At 38.9% G+C, this 24,107-nt stretch overlaps 1 protein-coding gene across 3 annotated transcripts in view; it reads left to right on the top strand.

The window, feature by feature from the left end:
* Positions 1 to 3,858: 3,858 nt before the first annotated feature.
* The window catches only part of tnxbb (tenascin XBb), a 69,555-nt gene continuing 49,306 nt past the window's right edge, over positions 3,859 to 24,107 (top strand). For all 3 annotated transcript variants that reach the window (XM_065290902.2, XM_065290900.2, XM_065290903.2), the window contains exons 1-4: positions 3,859 to 3,960; positions 12,148 to 12,611; positions 16,416 to 17,321; positions 19,004 to 19,119. In XM_065290902.2, the coding sequence (XP_065146974.1) occupies positions 12,248 to 12,611; positions 16,416 to 17,321; positions 19,004 to 19,119 (1,386 nt within the window). In that variant the 5' untranslated portion in view covers positions 3,859 to 3,960; positions 12,148 to 12,247. The remainder of the gene's footprint in view (positions 3,961 to 12,147; positions 12,612 to 16,415; positions 17,322 to 19,003; positions 19,120 to 24,107) is intronic.

The raw sequence follows: 24,107 nt of genomic DNA, 5'->3' as shown, positions 1-24,107 counted from the left end.
GAGTTAAGAGAAAACGCTTCCCCGCCAATGACGAGATTTTCCGTCTTTCCGCAATACCGCTATTATCCACCAGGTGGCGCCCTTACGCAACTTTTTAAACCCGGAAGTATTGCCCTTTGGCAAGCGGCTGCATGTCCGTGTCTGTTTTAAAGATCGCTGTGAATGGGATCTCTATCAAAAGTCCGTCACAAAAATGGAATTATCTCTGCTTTTTGCTCAAAATGTGGTGTTTTTGCAGAAACCTACCCATATTCAAAAGCTGATTACAAAAGAACCACTGAAGGTAGGATGAAACGTTTTTTTTTAGTTTGAAAGCAGAGGGTTTGTTCTTTCATTTGGTATATTGTATGTTTATATATTTAAAGAAGAACATTTTCTGGAAGGCATTAAACTTTGGTGAAAATCATGAAAAACGCTGGCGCTGGCTGACAACTTTTTTTAAAAACGCTGGCGGTGAAAGAGTTAAAATACATTTTGAAAAATATTTTTATATATCAAAGTTAAAACATACAAAATCAATTGAGCATTACTTTCTAGAACATGTATTTAGTATATATTTAAAATATATTTTTGGCCAGAGAAAAGTTTTTTAAAGGTATAGCGAAATATTTTCTTTTTCCGGGTGGATCATCAAGGCTATTGGTCATCCCAGTTGTCAATCATTCTGGCGATATGTTTACGTAAGGCCGTTGTACGTGCTTGTCCCTACGCTTTTTACGCATACGCACTTTCAGGTGTATATGTGTGGTGGGGTACGGTTTCAGCCATTCATTGAAGCTAGCGTTCTTATCGTGTGCTTTTTTTTAAATGTCTGAGGGTTGCAAGAGAAAAAGTGTTTACGATTTGGATGACAAGAAGAAAAAGGCCTCTGAAGAAAGAAACAAGACCAGAGTGTTTTTGGGAGAATATTTCACACAGGTTGGCCTTCCCACTGAAGCCTCAGTAGCGAAGTTTCTACTCAACAGGTAAAGTTTGGCATGCTATTAGGAGAAATCTTTAGCGATACTAGCCCTGGCACAAGTCGTGAATCGCGCAGAAAGTTTAAACAGTAAACATCTCAATGTATGAGCCATGCCGGCAGCAACTTGTAAACAGAGTGAAGAGAAGAGGCTTGTGCATGCTCTCTTGTGCACATGTTAATAAGCGTTCCCTCTTGGAAGCAGGTAGAGTGTAGAGCTGAAGATCTTTGCCCGAACCCGACGGAACCCGTCGGGACCCGACGGGCTCGGGCGGGTTCGGGCTTCATTTCTAACATTTTACACGGGCTCGGGGCGGGCTCAGGCTTCCGCTCCGGCTTTGTGAGGTAAATGTGCGGTCAAGTTCAAATCAGTAGCGCAGGATCGCGCTGAATTCATTTACAGTGGATTTAATGATTTTCCTCATCAAAAACATGTAGCCTAATCTTGGTGAGTAGGTTTTTCAATGTATAACTAAATATGAATCGAGTCTTACATAATTTAGACAGAGGATATAGACTAATGTTGGCAGTAATGGAGAGAAGTGCCGACGCAAATCCCGCGGAGCCTGCCTCTTAATTTCGTTATTGCCAAATACCCATCTTAATTCAGAATGTATTATCTTAATTTAATTCGTTAAGAAATAATAATTTTATTGGCATATTTATAGTGTATTGCATAAGCCTATTTAGAATGAGATGTTACAATGTTACAGATTACTTATTTCTTTGTTTCAACTTCCAAGTCGTGTAGATTATTAGTCATGAATAAATAATGTTAAAACCTGTGTAAATTTCTCATTCTTGACAAAAGCTGTGTGTGTGCGCACATTTAAATAATGTCGGGCTGTAAACGGGTTCGGGCTTTTAAAAAGCTGTCAATCTAAATGTACGTTCGGGTTCGGGCTGCATTCTGTCGGGCTCCGGACATTTCGGGCCTAACTTTTAAGGCCCGATTACAGCTCTAGTAGAGTGTTGTGCATGTATATTTTGTAAAAAAAAAGTGGAGGGGCGTTTTTTTTTTTTTTAAATCAGGAAAATCTTCCGCTATGCCTTTAATCAGGGTCAATTATAGGATTTCATTCTTATGGGGGCTTAGCCCTCAGTGAAGATGTGAAGAGAGCATTGTGATGCCTTTTTTATAGTATTATTATATTAATAAATTCATGTAGGCTACATACATTACTCTTCTATATAGTTTCAAGCCCTTATGATTTTTTGATTTAACCTAATGATAAAAAACTCTTGAACAGATATAAAGGTATAAAAATTATTTATTACTATTATTTATTATTGTGTATCTTGAATTAAATTTTATGTATACTATATGCATATTCAAAGTTTACTGAATACAAACAATTATTATAAGGATTTATATTTGTACGAGTCAGACTGTTCTTTTCATTATACATTATAAATCAGTTTTACTTTCCAGTTCCATCATGCATCTATGTAGCATTCATAACCCGATTCATAAACTTACTAACAACAACCTGCACTGCTTCTAAATATGATTGTAATAAATCATACATAACCCCTTTAGTTCCTGATCGGAAAATGAAAAGCTGTTATGTTTTAAAACAACATAAGGGTGAGTAAATAATGGAATGTCTATTTTAGGGGCTAATAACCTTTATCATGACTATAAAACTGCTACAATCACTTTAATATCTCTTACCTGTTTCTCACCCCTCCGATCTCTCAAACTTTTTCCCCACCTGTTTGCTGTCCTTTCCAGCATTTAAAAAACTTTAAGGGTCAAGTTATGTTTAATGTCAAGTTTCTGTCTAGCCTTATTGTTTGTTCCTGTCTACCCTGTCCTTTAAGTTTATCTAGTCTTATGTTTTGTTTTCCCCTTGTGAGTTTTGATTTGTTTATGATGAATATTCATGACAGACACAGAATGACTATACTCATAAACACATTTTGTTTAAATATTCCAGTTTCATTAATGGAGAAAAGCACTCAAATTATTAGAAGTTAAAGTATAGAAATATTTCTAGTGGATGAGCTTCTTTTGAAAACTTAAATGTAACATGCCTAATTTTGATGACAGCGAGATGCATATGATTATTCTTCTTTAATTTGCAGTGCGAGATACTTGATATGTAAAGATACACAATGGTCAATGTGCAAGGTTTAAACATTTTATTTTTAAAATGTTTTGTCAGTGATGTCCTGAGTTAGACAGGATAAAATACTTCCATTACAAATATAAAAACATCCTAAACACCTTATAGGTAAAACTGCATACACTTTTATTTAAAACTATTCCAAAATACAATTTGAACAGAGAAAAAGAATGACAATAACTCATGTCTGAAAACTTATTTTATACAGAATTGCTTTTACTGAAATATTGATATTTATTTCAGAAGACAATGATACTTAATGATGTTCAACAATTTAATTTGATGGAATAAAAAGCATTTATATATTATATTTTCGTTGTGATTTGTACCATCACATGGATGGAAATATGCATATTGAAATAATATGCAGATGATATTATGTAATAAAACTAGGCGTTAAGGTGGTCTTTCGATTGGGATTTATAATGGGAATTATGCAATTGGAGGACATTTTGAGGAATTTGAGGACATTTATACAAAGCTTAAAATGAGCAAAGATTCAAGCTAGCTAATCAAAATATCTAAAATATCAGATGCGTGCTTTCTATTAAAATGCACAGCCCAGAAGGGACCATTAAAGCACATAGAATTACATCAGAGAGAAAGTGAGGGGGAGAGAGGAAAAATTCTTCTAGTATGAGCAAATTTTATTGCTCCTCTTCCTCTCTCTCTCTCTCTCTCTCTCTCTCTCTCTCTCTCTCTCTCTCTCTCTCTCTCTCTCTCTCTCTCTCCCTCCCACCCTTTCTCTCTCTCACTTTCTCTCTCGCTCCCCCACTTTGTTCAGTCAATCAAGAGTTTTTCAGAGCAGTGGAGGAGCAGGAAACCGACTGATAAGAGGACAGTTGTGGAGCATCCAGCATCAAGACTCTTAAGGTAAAATCTGTTATGTTATTTTTTTTCTTCAAAGAAACAACATACTTCATAGACATTAGATATTGGTCGCAGTTCGATTGAAGCTGGTAAAAATTATATAACTTTATGATTTGTTGGATGTCATAAAGTATAATAAAGTACTTTGTCCTGTTCCTGTTTAAGTTAATAAGTTAAATAAATTATAAGCCTACATGTGTGTGTAATATATATATATATATATATATATATATATATATATATATATATATATATATATATATATATATATATATAAATATTAGAAAGTGGGGGGGGGGTAATAACATCATATTTTTTATCAAAAAGACATTGGCAACAATTATTGCAACCCTGTTTTTGGGTGATGTAGTTCATCTAACAATTTAGTGAGTAATGTCAACTTAAAGCAACAAGTTGAACTAACTTAAATTGAATAAGCAAATTTCTAAGTTTCCTTAATTAGTGACTTAAGTCCTCTCAACTAAGATTACGACCGTATAAACACCATTACAGCATCTTTCCATAAAGTTAATTCACACACAAGTTGGGTAAAGAGCAATTTAGTATATCCAATTCAGCTAACATGCATGTTTTGGACTTTGGAAGCGGGGCTTGATATAACAAAAACCGCTAAATGCGGGTAGATTTCGGCTGTGGCGGGTAAGACACTCAATCCCACTAGCCACTTTGGCAGGTTGAATTTTTTTACTGTAGTTTTGAAAGTTATGCGAAATGCCAAACAATGCGTAATAAGACACTGGGAAACTACAACTCCCATGAGCACTCCCTGCATCCAGAGCAACGTAGGCAGGCCTACAGTAGGGGTTGAGTTTTTTTTCTGTGCCCGTTTTGCGCAAGCGCGCTGCTTTCATTTATCATAGAGAAGATTTTGCGAATGCAGGGGACACAGTCTGAGCGAATACACACTTTGGGAAAGGTTAAACAATTGCATGGAAGTTATTGAAGAGATTTAAATTGTGTGCACGCTCTCTGGAGCAAGAGCGGAGAGATATTCATATGCACACGTCCCAGTTTTGTCCTGGGAAACTCGCGAGCAGAGAGGTTCGCACATAATTAATGTACAGTAGGATAGGCAACAATAATCCCTCTCGACATTTGTAAATATTTAAATTGTTTGTCGAGGGTTTTTGTGTTTATCTTTTTACACTTTTGTGTTTTCTTTTTATCTTTCTACACTCCAGCGCCACTTAATTAAAGTCATTTTAGGATGCCAAAGTTAACTTTAATCATATAAAATGTATTTTACGAACAACAAAATTGTGGCCAGTGAAAATGCTGAGTGGCTAGTAACTTTGGAAAACAACTAGCCACTTTGGCTGGTGAGCAAAAAAGTTAATGTCAAGCCCTGTGTGGGAGTGAACCCACAATGTCACAGAGAGAACATGCAAACTCCACACAAAAAGGTCTCCTGAACAAAGTCTTTGTCTGACTTAGCCCTTGCTTGAATCAGAGACCTTTTTGCTGTGAGGCAACAATGATGCGCGCTAACCCACTGTGCCACCCTCTACACTGAACACACAGTTCTCAATTCTGGTAACAATGAACAACGTCCTTCTTTCAAAAACAACTCTAAATCCAGCATATAACTAACATTAACAAAATAACAACATAAATAAAGCCAGCAAACATGATCTAATAGTCATCTTTTTGAAAGTTGTTATTTGATATAATCCATGAAGTCATGTATCTAAATAAGATGTCCAGGGGCCCGTTCCAGAAAGTTGATTAAGTGAAAGCTCCGAGTATGTTAACCCTGAAATGAGGGAAACTCTTTTTTTTCTGTTTTAAAATGAGAGGTAGGTTAAACCCGAGACAGTGGGGTAAGTCAAGCCTGTTTCAGAAGGAGAGGTAATTTATACTCAGAATCTGTTTCCGAAGTCCGAAAAAAATCCACTCATCAGAACTGCTGGTCTAGTGGGTAGTGCTGTGCGCAGTGGTCAGGGCAGATGTACTGTCGGCGACCTGAGTTTAAATACCGGCTTGGCGTATTTCTGTTTTTTTTTATGACAAACATTTCTAAAGTTCGTAGCCTTTTATGCCCAATTATTAAGCCTAATTTCATTTTTAGCTGAGCTGCGTCATTTGTTTTCTCCATGGGATTGCATCTGCATGAAAATGAATATAATAACCTACAGTCCTCAGTTTATTTACTTCTGATATTTTGACCATGATGAAAAATTAAATATACGCTTTTTCCAACCACCGCTCTTTTCTTTGAATTATTTGCTTGTTGTTGCTGTACACTTTTAGTTTTAGTAGTAAAAAGGATTTAGACCTCTGTTTTAATTGCTTTTGCCATGGTGAATCGTAATATCGGAGCTCCATTGATGATGGCTTTTCAAAGTGGTTGTGCACGCGCTTAACTCAGAGCCCCTATCCCAAATGGCACACATGTGGACTTTCGGTCTCGTGGACTTAAATCGCGCGTGATCGCTTAGTCTACGAGTCCGTAGGGTGTCCCATCTGTCATTTTCACGCTTCAAAGTGGGCTCACCAGCGCCCCCTTTACCCCCTTGATGCGGTCTCCGGCGAAACCCACACTGCAGCAGGCTTCACGCACTTTACCAACCCAGAAGTCCTTGCGAAAGATCAATCAGACCAATCAGACGACGGTAGGGAGGAGCTCACACTGACGGGCAACTTCCCTTCCTATTTCCGGCGTGACGCTCGAGTCTGTCCCAAAATACGACTCTGTAGGTGCACCCACGTGGACTCGCATCAAGGGTCCCTAAAGTCTGGAATACATGACGTCATCAAAGTGTGGACTCTGATCAGAGGAGGACCACAAGTCCGGAGTGTGCCATTTGGGACAGGGCCAGAGTCAACCTACTCAGAGTCGATTGAACTAAATCAGATCAGCTGTTCTGTAACCGAAAACTCAGAGTTTCCTTTTTCAGAGTAAGTCAACTTAGAGTTCAATTTTTAACTCAGTGTTGGTTGAACCTCTTTATTGAAACGGGCCCCAGGACCTCTGGTATAAAAATAGGTTTACAACAACGTTTTGGAGGTATATTTAAATGTAGACATTGAGGACTTTTTAATCCCAAACAACTTGTGGTGATGGTGGTGCTATTTTTTTATTTATTTCTGACCCCAAGATTCAATTGATTTCTGAAGTTTTCCATCTGTGATATATATCAGTGCTGCACGATTAATCGCATGCGATAGTCATGGGCATCTCGTCAGTAAAGCCGGTTCCTTTATTAGTAGGTGATAGTAAGTCGCCATCACCTGCCTTCAGATGGAGCAGCTTTTACTACACAGGGCAGTACCGTATAATTAATTATGTCCGTGATAATGAATGCGAAATTTCCCCGATTGTCAGTAATCTACGGCTTTGTGTTGTAAAAGCTGCTCTCTCTTTCTCTCTCTCTCTCTCTCTCTCTCTAGAGAGAGAGAGAGAGAGAGAGAGAGAGAGAGAGAGAGAGAGAGAGAAGAGTTTGGTTCCAAAACGCAATAAATCAATTTTTACTAATTTGAGTAAAAAAAAATTCTATACCAACAAAGTGACAAGATGAAAAACACTATTTTCTGTAACAAACTTTCACATAGCATCTTTAGGTAATAATAACTTAAAAATGTTTAATCCATAATTTGATTTTTAATGATTTATTTATATTCGCAAATGCAATTAATCCATCAAAAGTTTTTTTTTTTCATAATGCTATTAATCTATTGAATCAAAATATAAATTTGCATTCATCTTTGCCATGTTATATTCATTTAGTTGACTAGTGGTATACACTGATTAAAAAAGAAACATTAATGACATTAATCAAAAAACACTTAGTTTGTCATTGCTGCTGCCTTGGCACGTCGTCGCTGAATGATCAGCTGTAAAAAAAATTTGGTCCTGCTTAATTTTCATGGATCTCAAGTAAAGTAATGAAAAGTTTGTCATAAGATCCGCTGGAGTCAATGTGTTAGCATGAGTTATCACAATCTGACACAAATTGTTGACATTTCACTGCTGTCTCATGATTGGCTGGTCAGACATTTGCATAAATAAGTGTTTACATGTGCTGCATATATGGACATATATTACCATATCCAATCATAGGCAGAGCTTGTGGGGGTCAGGCCCCCCATTGGCAAATAGAACAAGTTATATTCCTCAACAAATATACATACCAATTTAGGTTCTTATATATTTTAAAATGTTACTTTGCAAGATACAGTGGCTTGCAAAAATATTCATACCCACTGAACACTTTTTTGTAACATTATTTCTGTATGGATGTTTATTTAGTTTATGTTAGTTTTCTCTGTGACTATCGATTGCCATTTGTGCTAATTGATGATTGTGATAATTGGACTCAGCTGATGGCCTCTAAGTGTTTGTCTTTCTAAGAGGGTGCCTGTTTGTTGTACATTGAGCACTGAGGATACCAAGCTGCTGAAACGTTTGCTCAGGTTTCTGTTTTTAATTCACATTTTTGCACTATGCACTTTAATAAATACATTTTTAAGTCTTTTTGGATTCAGTGTGCGGTCAGCCATTTTTTCTACCTCAATAACAAATGGTGTCCAATTTTTTTTATTTTTATTTTTACAAATAAATGAAATTAAAAGTGTGGCGTGCATTTGTATTCAGCCCCCTCTACTCTGATACCACCAACTAAAATCCACTGAAACCAACTGCCTTCAGAAGTCACCTAATTAGTAAATAGAGTGCACCTGTGTGTAATTTAATCTCAGTATAAATACAGCTGTTCTGAGAACCCCTTAGAAGTGTATTCGAGAACATTAGTAAACAAACAGCATCATGAAAACCAAAGAACACACCACACAGGTCAGGGATAAAGTTGTGGAGAAGTTAAAAGCAGGGTTAGGTTATAAAATACTATCCCAAGCCTTGAACATCTCCCAAAGAACTATACAATCCATCATTCAGAAATCGAAAGAGTATGGCACAACTGCAAGCCTAACAAAGACCGTCCAACCTTAACTAACAGGCCTTACAAGGAGAGCATTAATCAGAGAAGCAGCCAAAAGGCTCATGGTAACTCAATTTAAAGCGTTATGTGTTCCGGAAATCTAACACTGCACATCACCCTGAACACACCATCCCCATGGTGTGTTGCATCATCATGTTGTGGGATGGTTTTCTTCAGCAGGGAGAGGGAAGCTGGTCAGAGTTGATGGGAAGATGGATGGAGCCAAATACTGGGCAATCTTAGATGCAAATCTGCAAAGATTTGAGACTGGGGCGGAGGTTCACCTTCCAGCAAGACATTCGGTCTCATACCCCAATAGAATCTGGACCTTCTGTTGATAGACCCGCCCCACACATACACAACCCAGGCAACAATGTCGTTTAGTAGGCATGTACCTGCTGATTGGCTACAAGTGTGTTTTGGTAGTCGGCCTGACTCTTTTCCAAAGCGTTTTTCAGATATGGTGCACCCCACCTTTTTGCAGTGCAGATGTGGGTCGGGAATGTTTAGAAAATACATTTTAGAAAAACATAGAAAAGTAATAGGCTATACACTTGTATTTTAAATAAGGCTTTGAATTGTGTTGTGTTTTAGAAGTAAAGAAAATGTCCTAAAACGCCCTTTTTTTCTTGTAGTGTAGAGCATTACGGGGCGGCAGTGGCTCAGTGGTTCATGTAGGTTGTCTACAAACCGGAAGGTTGGTGGTTCAATCCCCGGCTCCACCGGACCAAGTGTCGAGGTGTCCTTGAGCAAGACACCTAACCCCAGCTGCTCCCGACAAGCTGGATGGCGTCTTGCATGGCTGACACCGCCGTCAGTGTATGAATGTATGGGTGAATGTGAGGCAAACTTGTAAAGCGCTTTGGATGGCCATAGGTCTGTTAAAAGCGCTATATAAATGCAGTCCATCCATTCCATTACGCATTTTAACTTTAATATAACTGTTGTTTATATTTGCTGTCAAATTCATTGTGATTTACAATGCTTCAATATTTGATCACTGATTATACTAAAAACGTATATAGTGGGACTAAATTCATATTTATTAATATTATTAAAGCGTAACTAAACCCCTGGTCAGAGCCTGACTCCACCCACTGGCAATATTTAAAAAATGCAAAAAAAGTGGGCAGACCCCAACAGAGATAGAGGGGATGAACTGAGCTCGTACGAAGGGTGTGGTGAGATTGTAATATGGGCGTGGTGAGCTTGAACCTGCATACCTAGGGTCGTACCGCTTACATCACGAAGTACCGCAACATCCAACAGGAAAACTCAACTGCAGTAGCCACCGTTCAACCTGAAAAGGCAGCGCTCAGACGTTTTTACACCATATATTGTAGCATTGAAACACTTAATACCCAAATGTCCAAAAAGTTACTCAAATCTACATCAGCACTAATAAAGCCCCGTTCTTACAGATCATTAAAGGTCACGTTCTTTCTGATCCCATTTTTTTTACTTTAGTTAGTGTGTAATGTTGCTATAATACCATAAATAATACCTGCAAAATGATAAAGCTCAAAGTTCACTGTCAGGCGATATATTTTCTTTAACAGAATTCCCCTTTCATAGCCTACAGTGAACGGCTGGTTTGGACTACATCCCTCTATTCAATTCAATTTTATTTATATTGCGCTTTTCACAATTGTTAATTGTTGCAAAGCAGCTTTACATGAGTAGATGTAGAGGAGAACACAGAAAATCAATAGATAGTATAAGAAGTAGAATATAGCGGCTAAGAATAAACCGTACAAGCGAGCTAATTAATAATGTAACATATACAGTAAACTGCTAAGTTAAGCCAAAGTTGGCTGACTCTCCCTGTGACGAAAAACCCCCCTAGGAGAAAATCCGGTGGGAAAAACTCCTAGAAGGACAAAAACCCTTGGGAGAAATTAATATATATTTATATATATAGACACGGTAGGGGTAGGAAGCGGGTAAGCGGATAAAACTGGTTCAGCCGGTGGTCGTTGGTCGCGCATCGGCTGGGCATCACGTTGAAGGACAGCCAGTAGATCAGTGGTGCGATGACCTTCACAGCTACAGGAACTGGGTCTGTTTGTCTCATTGTCCTCGGGGTTGAGGACAAGACAGGGAGACAAAAAGAGAATTCTATTAGCGTAGGGGCCGTTCGCATGTAATGCAAGTGTCATACATTATAGTGGTTTAAGTCAGCTCGGTTCCAGGCTAACTATTGCGGCAATAGTATATTACCCATATGAGGTATGTGAGTGCTTTGTTCTAAATAACTACTGCAGGAAAAGTTCATTTACTAGACATTTTATGTGAATTCTTTGTTAAAGAAGAATGTCTTAAGTTTAGATTTAAATTGCTCGACTGTGTCTGATACTCAAACATTATTTGGTAAATCATTCCAGAGCTTAGGGGCCAAGTAGGAAAAGTTCTACCACCTTTAGACACTTTTGATATTCTAGGGATAATTAAGTAACCCGAATTTTGTGATCGCAGTTTACGTGGTGGATTGTATTCTGAGAGTAGTTCTTTAATATACGAGGGCGCTAGGCCATTTAAGGCTTTGTAGGTGATTAGTAATATTTTAAATTGTATGCGATATTTAACTGGTAGCCAGTGTAAAGATGCCAGAATTGGACTAATGTGGTCATACTTTTTAGATAGAGTAAGCACTCTTGCGGCGGCGTTTTGAACCAGCTGTAGCTTGTTTACCTGATTTGCATGGCATCCCCCGAGTAACGAGTTACAATAGTCTATTCTAGAGGTCATAAAAGCATGGATAAGCTTTTCTGCATCTGATGCAGACAGCATATCGGTGGTATAGGTGGTAGATCCATATAGATTCTATGATTGACAAGTCTGGCCCTCCAAGCTTAAATGTCAAGCTATGCCTATGTTACTACATTATTGTAACTCAAGCATTACATCCAAATACATAAAATAACGTTGTTTTTAGCATATAGGTGCACTTTAATGTAAGTAACCCATCAAATTCTCTCGCCAAGTCTGCTTTATGCCACATTAAATGCTTTCTAAATAAATGCAGACATATTTTTTTCTAATTTTAGGTGGCAGGAGTGGCCCAATATTTAGAAAGTCTGGCTGCGCCCCTGCCCATCTCCCTATCTGTTGCCATAATTATTAATTAGTTCCTGCTCTGTGATTGGTTTCCACTGTGTATATATTGCCTTAAAATGAAATTATAAAATTATTTATTAATAAACTTAATGAATTTTTTGTTTGCTTGAAACAGAGTGGGTGGACACTTGAACAGAAGAGACAGAGTTTCATCCCAGCTTTTATGAGAAAAATCCTTTACCATCCAATGATTTTGGGGTGTTTTTCCCTTCAGCATGGGTTTTCTTTTCCTTTTCCTGCTAATGGCTCTGCCAAGCCCTGCCCTCTTGAGTCAAGATTTGCAGACAAGAACTCAAAGTGCACCCAGGGATGTGAAACCTCAACCAATTAAAGTTGTTATTTCAGACACATGCGCACAAGACGGGTCAAAAGATAGAGAGATAGACTTGGATCCTGATTCTCCTCTTGTGCTGACCCATCAAATCCGTCTGGTCCCAGTGTCAGGAGAAGGCTGCAGTCAGTGTAAAGTGGATTTTGCAGCCTTGTATGAACGCATTGAAACACTGGAGAAGGAAGTCTCTGATCTGAGGGAGAAATGTGGAAGTTCAGAGGGATGCTGCACCTCGCAACAAAGCAAAGGTAAAGTAGTTTCTAAAGGTGATGCTCTCTAAAAATGCTGGGTTGTTTCAAACCAAAATGCTCAAACCATTGGTTGGCTAAGAACAACCATATACAGTGGTGTTCAAAAAATAACAATGCAACATCAGTAACCTGTTAAACCACTGTTATTTGTAGTAGTAATATTTCTGCATTGGAAATGACTTACTTGCAGTAGTAGTAATAGAAAAACAATAGACCCATTGGTGATGATATCCCAGCCCAGTCTCACGAAATTTCGTTATATAGTCACGTATTTTTTTGATTCTTTTTTCGTGCTATTATCACGAAATTTCGTGTTTTTTCGTGATCGTATAACGAATTCCTGTTTTCGTGTGATTATCACGTATTGGTTACTCAACTGTTTTGTCCTATTTTCTTACCATTGTCGCGTCGGTTTAGGGTTAGATTTACATAAAATGACATCCCTAACCAAACCCAACTCTAACCCCAACGCCAGGCAACTTATAAAAAAAATTAATCAGAAAAAATAGTATAAACCAATATATAAAGTGACATTCTAATGCAAGCACCAAATCTAACCCTAAACCGAAGCGACAATGGTTTAAAAATAGGAAAAAGCAGTTGAGTAACCAATACGTGATAATCACACGAAAACAGGAATTCGTTATACGATCACGAAGAAACACGAAATTTCGTGATAATAGCACGAAAAAAGAATCAAAAAAATACGTGACTATATCACGAAACTTTGTGAGACTGGGTAGGATATCCACACTACTTGTTCTGATTTATAGACTCATTTATTGAAAGTGGCGTGATCAAATTCACAAGTTCGCATTAACATGTTATCAATAGGGTGATAAGAAAATTTAACATATTTTTGCTGTCTGAGGGGAGGGCTCCAAGCTTAGAATTTTTGTCCGAATCCAGAGTAATCCCCAAAATAGCCGCATAAATGACGACAGCAGCCAGAAGAACTTCCCCCAAAAAGTATAAGTATAAAAAACGACAGAAATAGGTTGTTTTCTAGGGCTCTTGCTGAATCCGAAGTGACCGGTAGGCCTTGTTGGCTGAGATGCTCGCAGTGTCGGATGGGTAAGCCCAGCCAAGGGTCAAATGGGGAGTGTTCATGCAAATGCCTTGAGATTGAGTGAGGCATCGAATTTACGCATTTGACTGGGGGGACCCTCGCAGCAAACGATGGGGAATTTGGCTGAGATGCTCACAGCATTAGACAGGTAGGCCTCGCCTGCAGTCAAGCTGTAGTGCTTGTGTATTACAGCATGAGTTTTAAGGAGCAAACTAGACATCGGGTGTAGGATTTCGACCGGGATGAATCCAGCTTGGTGGCTTTAAAGCTACTGGTGTAAGAGATGAATGACCAACAAAAAAGGTAATGACATGTAGGGTAGGTTAAATGATTTAAAGTTAAATAATACATTTGTTGAGTAGGTCAAATGCCTTGGGGTATAGAGCTATTAATATTTTAATAGGTGGATTAAGGTAAAAAGAGCTTTAAAAAAATTACGTACTGGGATGTACTTGCATCTCGTTGTGGTGCCACCGGGCTACCTACCGGCAATGAAGAAAGGAAAAATCAACTTGATTTTGCAGCCTAGCACATGCTTGGCAGTTAAATTAATAGTTAAATTCTAAGAGCATTAAAAGAGCTTTTGTAAAAGCATTAAAGCAATACATTTCGTTAAATATATTTAGTCTAGATAAATTCCATGATTGTCATGAGTAACTCGTGATTTATCACAAATTACAAATTTTTATCTGTACTAAATTTACCTTAATTTTCAAGTTTTTAATGCTCTAATCAACATTTGCGTGGACAAATATAGATGCTTTAGGCCAGGGGTGGGGAACCCTGGTCCTGGAGGGCCACTGTCGTGCAGAGTTTAGTTCCAACCATAATATAACAAACCTGAAAAATCCAATTAAAGTCTTCAGGATCAATTGGAAATGATATTAAGGTTTGTTTGATTAGGGTTGGAATTAAAATCTACAGGACAATTGCCCTCCAGGACCTAGGGTTCCTCACTCATGCTTTAGGCAAAGGTACTGTATGCTTCTCATAAGTAAAACCTTACTCAACATAGAGCATAAAGAAAATAGACATGTTTCAAAGACAGTACAGAAGTTTTTATATGCATGGAAAAAGAAGATTGAAAAATGTGCATTCCTTCCACAGGTGAACTATGATCTGTCACACCACTGTTAAAAATGGTTATAAAACAAAATAATAATACCCTCAAAAGTGTCAGAATCGATATGGAAGGTGCTGTATTGATGCACGCATCATTAGGAGTCCTGTCATTTTATGTATTGTTTTCTCATAGTTTTCTAATTGTCACTTGGGGTTAGAATCACTTTCTGTCAAATTTTTAGACATCCTAACCCATACCCCAACCATTCTAAACATCAATCAATAAATATACTCTTTATATTTTGTTGGATATTTTGTATAAATGTCCAGTTTTTTTAGTTCATCCCAAACTGTTTTGGGAATTTGGGGAAATTATTTAATGTAATGTTAAATTATATGTGGTTCAGGCAGGATTTTTAAGTGTCCAAAGTCACTACGCATCAAGAGTCAAGTGCTTTGAAACAATTCGAACACTGATCATCACTACATGTACATAGAATAAACCTGAATGTGTTTGGTCACTTGTTTAAAGTGTAAAGTACAATGCATTTAGTAAAAACATACCTATAACAAAACCTATAACTTACGAATTTTGCCTTTTAGACTGATTCATCTTGAGCAGCAGTGGACTGAAATATTAAATCAGGCCGGGAATTTTATTCATTTCAGGCCAGCTATGCTGCTGCTGCCACCCTGTTCATGTAATCCACCAGATTTGCTAATCTTGTAGCGTAATATTTTTTTTATTGATATAACTCTCAAGAACTCACTAGGAATGCACCACATACAAAGACAAATACACAGTTGGCTTACACTGGGATGAGACAGTTCAAATGTTGAAATATTGATATTTTATGTATTTCTAATATTCAAGTATAGACTTCCTTGGCCACCTTAATAAAAAAAAATTCAGGCCATCTAAAGGATTTTTCAAATTTAAGGATGCCTAAAGACCTTTTAAGAAATTGCAAATTAAAAGGTGAAATGACAGTAAAAAAAGTTTTTATAAAAATGGTAAACTTCCTATTTCAGCCTTGGTCATTCACTGTGGTTTGCACAAAACAGCAGAATTTATTAATAATGCAAATGTATTATCTGCTAGATGCTTTCGGAATGACAGTATAGGGGTTTCCCCTGTCATGACTGTACACAAAGCAATGTGGCACGCCGGCACCTGACCTTTGATACTTGCAGCAGTAGCGCCAGTAACGTATCAGGTCATAACTATGAAGATTGTGCTTTTACTGGTAATTTTGACCAACCTGCTCCCCCAGCATTTCTGTGATTTTGCAGCATCTTGTTGCTTCTCTCTCCAGGGCTTTTTTATCTGCTCTCTGCTCATCCTTTTCTTTGGTGCCCCCTTTTTTGCACGATTGTCAAATATAGCCAAAGAGGCAGTGTGTGGCTGATGTTGGGTCTGTGGTGGCATTTTTTCTTTGCAAGGTTCGCTATTGCCTGATTCGTAGATTTTGGAGGTCTGTCATTCATTCATCAGTCTATCACATGTCAAGCTGAGCTGACTAGACAGCAGGCAGGCCAGAACATCAGGCCTTTACTTTGTTTAAAGTGTTTCTTTAATTTTCATGTAAATGTGCTGAAGTACAATACAATACGGAGATTGCAAATTGTAATGTTTGTGTAATGATTATAACGTAAACCTCTCTTAACAGGTCCAATGGGTTCTACAGTTCGTCCCACGACAGATGACTGTCCAGATGACTGCAAAAATCAGGGTCGCTGTGTAGACAGGAAGTGTGTGTGTTTCCCAGGATTCAGTGGACCTGACTGTAGCACAACTGAATGCCCTGATGACTGCAACAACAGAGGCAAATGTGTAAAAGGACAGTGTGTTTGTGATCCAGGCTTTACTGGTTCAGCGTGTTCTTCCAGTGCATGTCCTGAAAACTGCAATTCCAGAGGACGTTGTGTTAACGGCAGGTGTGTGTGTGATCTTGGGTTCACTGGGCCCAGCTGCAAGACAGAGAGCTGTCCGGAAAACTGTAATAACCATGGTCGCTGTGTGAACAGCAAGTGTGTGTGTGACACAGGATTTACTGGTCGTGACTGTTCCAAAGTATCTTGCTCAGAAAACTGTAATAACAGGGGACGGTGTGTGAATGGACAGTGCGTGTGTAATCCTGGCTTCACAGGGCAAGCTTGCTCTGTCAAAACATGTCCAAATAACTGCAACAACCGTGGACCATGCATAAATGGCAAATGTGTCTGTGAGGGTGGGTTTACAGGGCCGGACTGTTCATCCATGTCTTGTCCTGGGAATTGCAGCAACCGGGGCAAATGCCTTGATAGCCAGTGTGTGTGTCAGAGTGGTTTCACTGGACCAGACTGCTCATCCAAGGCTTGTCCGAATAATTGCAATGACAAAGGCAGATGTGTTAATGGTGAGTGTGTCTGTGATGTGGGGTTTTCTGGTCAAGACTGCTCTGCCAAAACCTGCCCCAACAACTGCAATAACAGAGGACGTTGTGTAAAGGGCCACTGTGTGTGTCGCCGTGGTTTTACAGGGACCAGCTGCAGTAAGTGTGAGTCTGGCTTCACAGGGGACAACTGTGATACAGGTGAGTAATACTCATATTTAATATATTACTTGTTGTTTATTGCAATAACAAAGGTTTTTTTTTATTACCTTGAGCTACAATGTAAATAGCATGGTAAATGAATATGGTAATCCTTCCCTTACAAAAAGTAACCCATGTCTAGTAACCATGTAGTATGTTTTTTTTGTTTGTTTGTTTAAACTGTAGTAATGGTATTACCATCCGAATATAAATATGCAGTACGACTCTTTTTAAAGTAACAAATTATTTTAAATACAGCTGAGATGAAAATAATATATAATTTAGAATTTATAAAAGCTGTTTAGCGGTTTCCACTGAAGTTATTTCAGAGGCTCCTGGGGTATATGACAGTTGTGGCAGTTGTAACATTGTTTGTGCTGCTCCAAATGAGACTGCTTCAGCACTGGCTTTACGGCCAAGTCCAGAGATGGGCGTGGTGCGGTTCTTTGTCTGTTACAGAGGACAGCAGCAGTGGAAAAGCTGTCTCCACCAGTGGGGAACCTTCAGGGCCTTCTACGCCTTCAGAGAAGGCCTAAAAAAATTAATAAAAAGATTTTTTATTATAATAATACAAATAAATAATATTCAATAAAAATATGTTTTTACATTTTTTAATTTCTATTTAATTCAATTTAATACAATACATGTAATATATTTTCTCTCATCTATGTTCTAACGTTAAGCTTACTGTCAGGTTCATGTCATGAAAACATCTAATCCAATCAGAATCGTCTGTCTCTATTAAGGCCCGGTTATCTGGCTCATTCATTGGTTAGGACATGAATCCCAGGGAAGGCCAAGCTATGTGTTTTGGTGTGGAGAGTGATGGGTAAATCGACCAATCACGTTTTGATTTCAAGTGGGCGGGCAAAAAACAAAACATTGTAAGCCTTCATGAAGTCCTAATCATGCAACAAACTGGATGCGAGCTGCCGTAAAACACCAAAGACGAAGATCATAGACCGTTAATATTAATACAGTCTAATGGCCCGAATTTCTGCGGTGAGAGTGGTTGAGGTAAATGGCGGAAAACGTGATTGACGTTGTGGCTAGCTTGATAGGGCTGAGGTAAAAACGAAATTACTTAAGCGCGTACTCGTGAAGAGCACAGCTGGGAGAAGCGCGTGCAGAGGAGCCTGAGCATATGACGCGAACACGAGAAAAATAATGGGTTAATTATACTTTTACTTCCTGACAGTTTCACTTGTTACGTGAGGATAGTAATGACTGACAGACGACGCCGAATTACATACAATATAATTTCCTAGCTAAATCTGAGAAAATGCGAAAACATTCAAATATTTTTTACCTCGCTATACCCGATGGGCAGGGCGGAGATATATTTTGGTAGCCCGACAAGAATTCGCAATAGCCCCGGGACCTCGATAATCTTGATAACATTGAGCACTGAGGTCAGCCTTGCGCTTTCTCTTAGCTTAAGATCTTTACCCATTCCTTAGAAAAAGTTGCTCTCAGCAGCTTTGTGATTAGGTTTTAGGAGAAAACTCTTACCTAAGAACTTTAACTGCTATTTAGAAGAACTCCTACTCGTAAGATAATTTTTTTTGTAAAATGGAACTAAAGTACACAATATAGGCAAAATTGGAAACGAATGGCTTTGAATGGGTGAGATGTATAGTCTGCTGTAAGTATGCTTGAAACTTACTCTTATTTCTCTACAGCACTGTTAGGTGTCTCACAACTCAGCATGAGCAACATCACTGAATCATCCGTCAGTTTGTTCTGGACTCCACCTGCAGTTCAGTACGACACATTCCTCATCACCTTCACCAGCACGGTAATAAACGAATTACCTGCATGCACTGTGACACCTGTATAGTATGTCTATTATCAAATAGGCCATTAAGGGGACCTTCTGGCTAAATGATGTGTCACTAATACGCTGCAATATATTTACTAATAGCTTCACTGATTTACCAATAGTTTACTCTCAGCTTTGTTATAAAGAAGATGGTTGAATAATATCTGTAGATGTTGACCCTGGAAAACATGAGATCATTTCCATGTCCTCTATTAAGTATGGACCTATCCTGATTTACCTCACCCTTTATGATGAGATCACATAGAGCAGTGTAGAATTTAACATCTGTGATACTCAAACTAAAATGTTTAAATTAATGTTACAAATGAGGTAAAAATTAGAAGGATTTAGAGCAACACAAGAACATCAATAAATAAGTGCACTTGTCTCATCAAGTCTAACACATAATACATAGCCAAGGTCTCTTTGGACAGAAAAGAGAAAGAGAAAGATGGAAACATATATTAAGCTCTGTATTAGTAATGAGATGTTGGAGGACGAAATGGGTTTTTAGCTTCTTAAAGACGATTCTTAAAATCAGCTACAGAATCTTGTCGCCAACGGCAGATCACTATAGAGGTTCATCTATAGGGGTTTGGTTGTGGAGGTTTGGAGTATGACCAGTAATGCATTGCAATAGTCCTGTCTGGACAGGACAAGAGCCTGGACTAGGACTAGTGAAGCATGCTCAGATAGGAAAGGTCTAATTTTCCTAATGTTGTAGGGCGGTGCTGGCAACCTGCTCCATGAAACAAAGCTGATCATCAGTGACCACTCCCAGGTTTCTAACTGCCATGGAATGCATAATGGTCAAGAAGCTAGCTGAGTAGAAAGACTGTGATGAATCTTAGGGTCAGATAATAAGAAAAGCAATTATGTCTTTGCAAGGTTCAGCTTGAGATGGTGATCCTTCATCCAGAGTGAGATGTCACTCAGGCATGCTGAAATGCGAGCAGAGACCTTGGAATCGCCAGGTTAAAACGGCAAGTGAAGTTGTGTGTCAAAAGAGCAGTGGTCCAAGCACTGAGCCTTGAGGTGACCCGTTATTGAGATTGGAGTATTGGGGTTCAGAGACGTCACTTCTCCAGGATTCTCTAAATGACCTACCCAAGAGGTAATACTTGAACCATAGTAGTACCGTACTGGAGACACAGATAGCCTTGTTGAAAGGAGGATGTGGTTATTGACAATGTCAAATGTGGCAGATGGATACAGTTGGATCATTACAGATGATTTGGAGGTTGCCGTTGCCCGCTTTAGGGCTTCAATGTCTGAGAGCAGCGTAGTCTCGGTAGAGGGACTGCTTTAAGAGTCTTGGCAATGAGGGGAAGGAGAGATACGGGTCTGTATTTTTCCAATGTTGCAGGGTTAAGTGTGGGTTTTTTCAGCAACAGGGTTATCCAGGCCTCTTTACTTCAGATAGGAGAGAGAAAGAGGGAAGCGAGCATGCATTAGGAGTTTGAGCATGTGCAGAGAACTGACTGCTGATAGTGTTTGTTTTCTTCACAAAGAAAGAAGCAATATCATCAGCTGTTAAGTCAGATAAAGGTGGGGGGAGGGTGGACAGATAAGAATAGAGAAGGTCTTAAAGAGAGCATGAGAGTCAGGCGAGCTGTTGATTTTTGAGTAATAGTACTGAGCTTTAGCAGAGGAGACATCTGTGGAGAAAGAGGCAAGAAGAGACTGGTAGAGAAAGAGCCGGGTGGAAGTGGCGGAAGCAGTAGCCTGGGCTGGTCCACATGTTAAAGGGCATAAGCTGTCCAAGCAGGATGTAAGTGAGGAGCATAGAGTGTCTGTGGCATTGATTTTAAATAATAGAGAGAGTTGGTTAAGTGTTGGGAACATGGAGGAGACCACAGAGGATAACATTACATTTAGGCATTTAGCAGACGCATTTATCCAAAGCGACTTACAAGGATTCAGAAACAATAAAGCCATGTGTCATAGGGAGGCAACAGTACAAAAAGTTGCTAATAACAAAATAACAACAATACCTGTTGAGAGAGAAAGAAGTGCGGTCAATATCCATGTCAGTATATTTGGAAGAGATGGGTTTTGAATTGTTTTTTGAATGTTGCAAGGGAGAAGGGAGCAGGGAGAAGTGAAGGAAAACAAGTGGGAACGTGATTTAGTGCCCTTTTGTGAAGGTAACACAAGATGCTGCTCATTGGTTAAACGTAAGGTTCTGGATGGGGTCTAGGAACGTATTAATGTGTGAAAGTTTTAGGGGTGTAACGGTTCAAATTACTCAAGGTTCGATGTGTATCATGGTTCTAGGGTCACAGTTTCGTTTTGGTGTGTGTATGTTTATATATTATATATATATATATATATATATATATATACACTGTCAAATTCAAATAAAATAAAATAATTTATTGGGTTACAAACACCTAACACTTCTTTACAACATAAAAACCTAAGCAATTTTTAACCTCTGCCAAAATCAACATTTTCACTTAAGAACACTTGCATTATTATACTACATGAACCAACATACAGTGCACTTCAAAATTAATTTAAAATAGCTTAGAACACTGGGTAACTTTTTATATTCTATGGCACTATCTTCACGTTTTTTTCGCAAGATGATCAGTTTACATTTAAACAAAGAAGGCAATGTGTGCTGTTTCAGTCTCACCTGCGTTGGCATGCTATCAACAACACCCTGGTGATGACAGATCAAGTGACTCGTTAAATTAGATGTATTGCCTTGAACATACGGCACTTGCAAATTTTACAGTTTTGTCCACATTTTCTTGAGCATCGCTGATGCAGTAGACTAAAATGAAGTTGCCGGTGCCTCTATTAGCGGCTGTTCTCTTCGTTTGATGCGCTAAATGGTCCGCAACACACATACACACGCGTGTGCACCAACACGTGAGGAGGAACTGTGAGGCTGGCAACAGATTTGCCAGGAGTTGATTGGACAGGTACACACACGCATAGCTTAATCTATATTAGAATGCGTGGTCGAATCAAACATGTTGCACCAGTATGCCTGTGCGGTCCCAGTGAAAGTCTTGTAAGTGAGTAGAAGCGACTTGAACCTGTGGAGAGAGATGAAGAGGGGCGTTACATGAGCCCTTTTGGGCTCCTGGAAGATGATCCGAGCTGATGTGTTCTGAACTAATTGGCGTGGAAGGCCAGCAAGAATAGCAGTAGTCAAGATTGGAGATTACAAGAGCTTGAATCAGAAGTTGAGCAGCATGCTCTTTGAGATATGGTCGTATCTTCCTGATATTGTAGAAAGCAAAATGGCATGATCGCACTGTCTTTGCAATGTTATAAGAGAAGGACAGTTTGTTATCAAAGACAACACTGAGGTTTCTTGCTGTTTTGGAAGGAGAAATGGTTGTGTTGCAGAGTTGAATGGACAGGTCGTGCTGTAGCGTGGGTTGTGCTGGTTGTGTCTTAAAAAGGTTCAGCTGGAGGTGGTGTTTCTTCATTCAAGCCAAGATGTCTTCTAAGCAGGCTGTAATGTGTGCTGCTATGGTGGGATCATCTGAGTGAAGATCTGTGTGTCACCAGCATAGCAGTGGTAGGAGAACCCATGTGCCTGTATGATAGGTCCTAAGGATGTTGTGTAAATGAAAAAAAGGAGTGGACCAAGCATTGATCACTGAGAGAACCCAGTGACCATCTGGTAAGCTGTGGACTGTGCACCCTTCCACAAAATCCTGAAGGATCTATCAGAGAGAAAAGATTTGAACCATCGGAGGGGAGTACCCGTGATGCCTAGAGATGATAGGGTGGCAAGTAGGATCTGATAATTGACTGTGTCAAAGGCTGCCAATAGGTCTTGTAAAAGTGAGATTACCAGACCTGTGGGTTGGTGAGGTGGGGATTCACTTGAGGTCAAAAGACACAGCTAGGATGTTGAACTCGGCTGCCTGTGATTTCTCAAGATGAATGTTGAATTCATCAAGTACTACTAAAGGAGTACCATCCTTTGGGAAGGAAGACAGAAGTACATCCAACTCATTCCAAGAAATGTGCGATAGATAAATAATAATAATAATAAAAAAATTTATGCCCAATGACCGACAATAAACAACAATAAAGAACCGAAACTAACATGAGAATTGGCGAGAGCGAACACAATTTCAACACTTGAAAGAAAGGTAGACACCACAACGTTTCTTAGCAACAAGACTGCAAAATTTAACAAGACTATAAACAAATACACTTACACGCTTCGGTTGATAAACTGCTTCTCCTAGAAAGAGGTCCGTGCACACTGTTTAAATACTTTTTCCTGCCATTGGACTTTCCCGACAATAAACAACAATAAAGAACCCAAACTAACATAAGAAGTGGCGAGAGAAAACACTATCTCAGCACGTGCAAGAAAGGTAGACACCACAACGTTTTATAGCAACAAGGCTGCGCTAAATTTAAAAACCAGTAATTTACCAGTAAAGGCTGTATGTGTAAAGGGACTAATGTCTTATGGGACTTTAAGCAGGTAAGGATTGTGCAAGTCTGCATTCGTTGCATCCTTGATATCAACAAGACTTCTGGGTACTTCCATGTGTTCTCTGTACTTGTGTTCTTGAGTAATGCAACTATGGGAACGTTCAAGCTCAAAACGGTGCGCAACATTTTGCTATGGTTTCCGGGTGAACAAGATGTTTCCTGGAAACGGTATGCAACAGGGTTTGAGATATTGTTATTGTTTCATTCATGTCACCTGTTGCCCTCTTAAAGATGTTTGAATAAATTAGTGTTTGCGATTGACAACGTGATTGTGTTGTGATGCGTCAGCTTTGCTAACTTTGTAACTCGTTACCCCAACACTTGATATAGCAGACGGGTTCACAGATTTTCTTGTCCGTTGTACTCATAGATTCCTGCAGCTAAGCTTGGATGTACATTTACATTCCAATAAAGGCTATTGAAAACATGCCTCTGAAGTTTGACTTTTTGTACCTTTACATTGCATGTACAATGCTTACAATGCT

Source organism: Paramisgurnus dabryanus, chromosome 19 (genome assembly GCF_030506205.2).
Source record: "Paramisgurnus dabryanus chromosome 19, PD_genome_1.1, whole genome shotgun sequence".
Taxonomy (NCBI): domain Eukaryota; kingdom Metazoa; phylum Chordata; class Actinopteri; order Cypriniformes; family Cobitidae; genus Paramisgurnus; species Paramisgurnus dabryanus.
This window is presented reverse-complemented; position numbering and strand designations above follow the sequence as displayed.